Source organism: Atta colombica, unplaced genomic scaffold (assembly GCF_001594045.1).
Source record: "Atta colombica isolate Treedump-2 unplaced genomic scaffold, Acol1.0 scaffold207, whole genome shotgun sequence".
Lineage (NCBI taxonomy): Eukaryota > Metazoa > Arthropoda > Insecta > Hymenoptera > Formicidae > Atta > Atta colombica.
The window spans coordinates 1,051,283-1,058,192 of record NW_017259302.1 but is presented as its reverse complement, the minus strand read 5'-3'; the positions used below and the strand labels follow the sequence as shown (position 1 = coordinate 1,058,192).

Below are 6,910 nucleotides of genomic sequence, written 5' to 3'. Positions count from 1 at the left end.
TATATATATGTATTTATATCACGTACTCGCGAACTCGCTTGATAATAATTGTGACGTATTTTACAAGTATGTATTATACACATTATATATCTCCATAAGATCGGAACGTCTCGTGTCGTATACCTAAAATCGCGCGTAGTTTTCTTTCTTTCCATACTTTATATTATATACAAATTGTAAAATGTCTTCTTAATGAAAAAAGTCGTGTCGATTTGTGTATATCTCTTTTTTTTTTTTTGGTGTGTATTTGTATTTCTGTAATATTTTTCTCTCTCTCCCATGAGAACGTATATATAACATTCGTATTTTTTTTCTTTCATGTATTCTTACATTTTTACACACATACTATATTCCCAGGCATACTCGCTCGCACTCGTTCGCGATTTCGATCACTTACATTCGTACTCCTTTGCATTCGCTCCCTTTTGTCTTTTCTATGTGAATACTTTTCGTGTCTTCGAGTATCTCTCGATCGCAAGATACATTATTCCCAGTTTTTTGTACATGCACGTCTTTTCAAGATCAGTTCACTGTGTAATTGCACCTACAATGTGATTCCACATTTCTCATTCTATTTATAAAAAATAAATATGAGAATAAATATTAGAATATCAGAAAGCGGGCACAAGCATTATACTATTCGGTATTCGAAGTCGTATCTGATATTCGAAAAATGCAGGCATAATATAAGTGTGTGTGTACACACACACACACACACGCGCGCGCGCGCGCGCACACACACACACACACATGTATATATACACTTGAGATTCACGGAATGTGATTGAATTTTTTATTTGAATTTTTTTATTTAAGAAAAGATTAATTTCGATTTTATTAGTAAAGAAAATTGTAAATGTAAAAAGAAATATGAAGGCCTGTATTTATTTTTATATCTCTGACAAAAATAAAAATCTGTAGCTGAATGTAGCTGAATGTAAAAGAAGAGTTCTCTTATGTTCTTAATTTACATTTCGATTTTTATTTTCGCCAAGATATTGTTCAAGCAAATATCCTTACACACTTGTAATATTTTTTCTCAAAAAAAATATAAATAATTTTGATTACAAAAGATCAAAGATAACTTATCGCTAGCTATAGATTAAAAATAATCTACATTGCTATAGACTTATCACACGTACAGAATCTCATCGTATGTCATACTCTTAATGATACCAACGAATGACACAGCCATTTATCTAGAATGTCAGAACGGAAAGCTCATCTTGACATTTCGAGCGCCAAAATTCTCGCTTCCTCATTCGTCGAATTCTCATTCCTCACTTAACACACAGATGCATCAGAAATTCATTCATCGTACATCGAGTATCCTAATATTTTCGGTTACGTGAACATGAATTAAACTCGGATGATGACGAAATGGAATTATACGAATTGCGCGGGTTCGCGAAACGACAAAACATTTTCGTTGAGGAGAAGCATCCGGCGCCATCGTTACTCCGGTGTCACGATCCTAATTAAACAGTTCCATCGATCCAATTTCTAACCGATTCCAATCTCTTGACTATCTATATGCGAAATCTTACTCTCACTCGACGAGAGTAGAACGCGAAAAAGGGAGAGCGAACAAGAGAGAGAGAGAGAAAGAGAGAGAAAGAGAGAGAGAGAGAGAGAGAGAGAGAGAGAGAGAGAGAGAGAGAGAGAGAGAGAGAGAGAGAGAGAGAGAGAGAAAGGAGAGAAAGGAGAGAGAGAGAGAGAGAGAGAGAGAGAGAGAGAGAGAGAGAGAGAGAGAGAACGCAAGAAAAAGAGAATTCGTGGCGGTGATAATAGCGTCTCGACGACGATTGAAATTCGTTGAAGTCGCCAGCTGCCAGAGGCACACGTTTCCCTCAGACGGACACCCGCCGTGACTGCTCGTAATAGTGATGCTGCTGCTCGTCGAGGAGTATCACACTCCTCGCGGCAGAACAACGACGTCAGATACTGGCACGGTGCTGATACAGTGGCGGTAACGGCAGCATCGAAGAATGCTGTGACGTTCGCGGGTCGCCCCGCACGCTCAACGTCGACAGCTGTTGCATTGGCAGCAAGTGTGAGATCTTGCCTGGCGAGCGGCGCACCGTAAAACGTGGTCTCCGCCGCTTCCTCTGGAAACCGCTGCAGCGGCAACTACACACCGACGCTTCGTCGTCCAACGACATTGTGTTCCCGTGATTGCCAATTTGGCCTGACAGTATCGAGCCATTTGCCGTTATTACATCGCCCTCGAGACGCACCGCGCCCTGGGCTGCCTAAAGAAGGAGCATGAAAAATAATCGATTAATTCTCACGAATGAATATTCATTGCAATAGAAATCCACTTGATAATGCTATTTTAATTTGTGAATATCATTTATGCCACTTGTTAAGCTCACAATTAAGCGAAATTTTATATTACAAACCGTAAAAATTTTATGAAGAAAGAAATAACAATTAGACAGTTGATACTAAATATTCAGCAAAATGATGGATGGATGAATCTTAGAGATAAGAGTGAGTTGTACCTGTAACGCTTCTGCTTCGTCTCGTCTTTCATCCTCCGTATTCATAGTCACGAATCTCAAAACCAGTAAATTAAGCGAGGCCGCCACGATCGCCAAGCCGAAGAGAATAAATATTAGGGCAAACATCACATATTCAGGCTTCTTGTTGAGCGCATTATCCTTCTGTAGCGCGACCATGTCGCCGAAACCGATTGTCGTCAAAGTAATGAAGCAATAGTAAATGGAATCGAAATAGGACCACCCCTCGTATCTGGAGAACGCAGCGGCGCCGCCGGCGATAGTCAGGCACGACAACGTCGTTACCACGCAGATGAGATTTATCTCCGAGGCCTGCAAATTGTTAATTTATGAGTCTAAATTCTATTACATACGTATTACATATATTGTATCGTAATAAACGCTTAAGGGACAATTCGAATCATTTAATCTTTGGTATTCGAGCGAAGAAAATACTCGAGGAGAAACTATACTAAATTACATTATTCAAGCGAAAAAGAGAACATAGGTTCTAATACGGAAAAAAATGTAAAGTAATATGCACTAGAATTCCAATAAATTTTATGGAATTGGCAGACCCATGTAGGTGCCCACCTGTAACCATGTAAAATTTGTTTTACTTTACTTTTCTGATAAATGAGCGATCATTGTAGTTATATCGTTGTAGTTATATCGTAAGATACTTTTTACATTTCATAAAGTAAATCTATAAATTACCATATCTATAAATTACCATATATACATCTCAATAGAATTTATTTACTTTATCGACGAGTATTTTTTTATTTTAGAGTTGATAAACTTTACAGTCTTGAGAATAGTATGATTTATTTTACTGTAAAATAATAATCACTTGAATGAATCTATTGTAATTGTAATGTATTTTTTACACTTCCAGTATTTTTTTTTCTTATTCAGTATTTTTACTTTTAGACGAAAAGTTTGTCATAAGTTGAGCCAAAATAATTATTAAAACAATATTTTTACTTGTGAAGTAAAAATTTTTCTCTGTATAATTTTGATTAGAAACGATTTAAAAAAGCTAATTTGAATTGAAGTCATGTTAATTATTATAGATATCAAATAACTCGAAATATTATAATTATGAGTTTACATTGATTTAGCATTTGTTTCTCATATTAAACAAAACAAATTTCTATTAATTCTAATAACATCTGTAATTTTTTAAAATACATATTATCTGTATATTCAATGTATACTGGAAGATTACATATTTTTTGTACTTTGAAGAAGACACAATATTGATGTCGAAACGTCTATAATTATATTATATTTTTGAATATATTAATCATTGTTGTCATATTAAACATCTTGTGTAGGTTCACATTGGCAAGTTTCCTTAAGTTTTTATTGTTAATATTATCTACATATATTTTAATGTAATCTACAATTTATTCTGTACAAAATTCTGCCTAAAATTAATTAAACAAATTACTATATACAATTCAAACGCTTGCACTTAGATTATTACAATTCCACTATTTGGAACAGAAACATAATTTCATCCATATTTAATTAACTTTAATAATCTGTAGTGCAAAAATTTTGGCGATTTTAGCTCAAAAAGTGCACTATTTGTCTCGATAGAACGTGCCTGAATTCTGTTTGAATTATATATGGAACGTTCTAATGACAAAATATATGATTCAAATAAGCTTATTGTTACCTGGACGTTTCTACAGTTTAGAAGCGTCTTTACACTCCGTATCACGACAGATGAGAACTTATTCACGCGTTCTCCTATACTCTGAAACATTACAAGTCCTAATGGGATACCAATGATCGCGTAGCACATTGTGAACAATTTGCCGTATATGGTAGTCGGCGTTGAGTGTCCGTAACCTGAAATAAAAATGAAATGCAGAATAAATTTTGACAGTTTTCCAGCTTTCGCACGCGATCGAAGAGAAAACAACACCTATGAATTTAATCGCGACGTTTCGTGTGAAATCGCAAAACATTGTGCACAATGTAAATCTGTGTTTTTTCTGTTACGATAAAAATGGTTAAATCAATTAAAACGCACTGACTAGCGAAAATATCTCCGATGATCCATTCGTGCGTTGCTCAATCACTTTCAGTTTCAAAATTACGATCGTTTATCGGAAAGTTCGTAAAATCAAAAAATTATCTTTTACGATAAATGAAAAAATTGATATTATATATTACCTAAAATGATATATAAAAATTGTAAAAAGCTTTTGTTTTTTCTAATTTAAAAAAAACAGTAGTGGTTTAACACTTATAAAGGTTGAAAAAAATCCGAATTGCAAATCAAATTTACTGTTTCCAACCTGTCGCATTTGGGTACCCGTCAAACAATTTGGGTTATCGAACAGGTTTCCAATGCAAATGGATAGTAACGCAGCGGTAGTTACGCGTAATAAACTCGGTTTGAACATCCGATGGTATTCAGAGCAATGGTAACATTGCAACATGTACCTATCGTGGTGAGGACCGTTGTAGCGTAATAAAACGCGCCAGCGAACTTCCACTGTTGGCCAGCTTTATGAGGTTCTGTCTTCAGCACCACTGTTTCCATGATCTTGAAGTCGTCCTCGCTTATATTGTATTTTCGTATGACCATTTTCTCAATGGCTGTAAACAGAATGAGAGCGATGATCAAATTGATATGTATCTCGCGATTCGAAGGCACCAATAGCAAATATGAATAACACCTGATAATGGTGCACATCTATTATTTATTATTATTATTATTTATGATGATTTTACCGATGAGAGAGAAAAAGAGAGAAAGAGATGTTGCTATTTATTAAGTTCCTTAAAAAAAACATCTTTTCGAGGATGGAAATTTTAAACGCATTAATTATAAGACATGTTCCAAAAGAAACTATCTTTGATAAAAGAATGATGAGTAATTACAAAAAAAGAATTAAAAGGAAATAGAGAGAGAGATAGAGATAGAGAGAGAGAGAGAGAGAGAGAGAGAGAGAGAGAGAGAGAGAGAAACGAATGAATATATCACAGAGTTAAATAAAATGACTAATGACCTTTGAACTTTTCAGAGTGTGCTTTCAGAGACTCTGCTGGAACAGATGCTTCGTACATTGGGATGATGATAACGCGATTCTTTTAATGAAAATTACGTGTCAGATACGCGCAAAACTGTTCCTCCCATGAATAAAAGCCGAGACTTTTCTTTGTAAAAAAAAAAGAAGCACGGCAACGCACAAATCGCTATTTCATTCTACTACTACTGGGATTTATAAGGCTCGCGAGAGATGGAATTTATCAAGCGTTTTCGAGCTTGCAGCGAGACAATGGCCACGACGTTGTAAGATCGTTCCCCTTTGACGATAGTGCAACGACATTCTTCTATTGGAAGTGCCTCTCTGCATAACGTATATTCCGCACGTATGGCGCACAAATATCGCCGTCGCCGCATACACGATTATACACTAATGCACTCGTACATAGAGCTCGTTGCTCGCTATATAACTAAGTAATCTACGCGAATGGCAATAAAGGGGCTTAAGGAAACTCCAGACAACAAATGCCTAGAAGCGTTGTAGAAACGTCTAAGAGGCACTTCAATCCCTCCGATGATCTTTTCGAGTTTTCAGAGGAGTCTCTTGGACTTTTGTTTACTTAAGATTCTATTCATTCAATGAAGTTCTTGAAGTCAGATTATGAGAAGAGAAAGAAGCTATTGCATTTATATCATTTGCATAGATAAAAAATAGAAATTATATGAAATAATTTATATAAAATTGGAATCCTATATAAAAAAATATATATATATATTTTTTTTTTCTCGTTGAAAAAATCAGAGTTTTAAATTATCTGTATTACCATATATCATGTCTTTTTATGTCATGTCTGTATTATAGAATAAACTTTACGAGGCATATCATTATTTATAACTTGAGTCACTTATTAAGAAAGTCTAGTCATTTTAAAATGAATATGTCACTTATCTAACTTGAAATTTGCAGGGCACGAGCGACTCAATTTACCATCTAACTTACCATCTAACGCTTCTTTGCGTAATTTCTCCGTCTCGGACTCGAGCACGTCGAAGATTGCAGCACCGACGAGGAGATAGGTAAGCGTGAAGACGATTAATGATAAAGTCCGGACGTTTTGCTTCTTCATTCTCTAGTGAGCCACATGCTCACTAGCAGGGCCCCGGCCCTAATTACTTGCATCGCTCAGTGAGATACAATTTGGGTTGCTGGGCCCATGATGACCCCCTTCTTTCTTCTCCTTCCAAAGTGATACTTGACGGGGGCCCCTCTCTTCCTTACCAAACGCTACAGACTTGGCACACGATCCCTTGTTTTCAGGATATCTGCTTCCTTGCCGTAGCAATCATGCAGTCGTTTTCGTTCATCTGAAACTTTCGTGTCTACTTGTCCTATCAAAGC

General features: G+C 35.9%; 1 protein-coding gene across 1 annotated transcript; it reads right to left on the bottom strand.

Moving 5' to 3' along the window:
- Positions 1-1,855: 1,855 nt before the first annotated feature.
- Positions 1,856-6,638, bottom strand: LOC108687487 (two pore potassium channel protein sup-9). Its single transcript, XM_018193264.1, has 5 exons — positions 6,512-6,638; positions 4,965-5,120; positions 4,189-4,364; positions 2,505-2,834; positions 1,856-2,252 (listed from the first exon to the last, which is right to left on the bottom strand). Exons 1-5 carry the CDS (start codon positions 6,636-6,638, stop codon positions 1,938-1,940), a joined length of 1,104 nt encoding a protein of 367 aa, XP_018048753.1. The 3' UTR covers positions 1,856-1,937.
- Between the last annotated feature and the right edge of the window lie 272 nt (positions 6,639-6,910).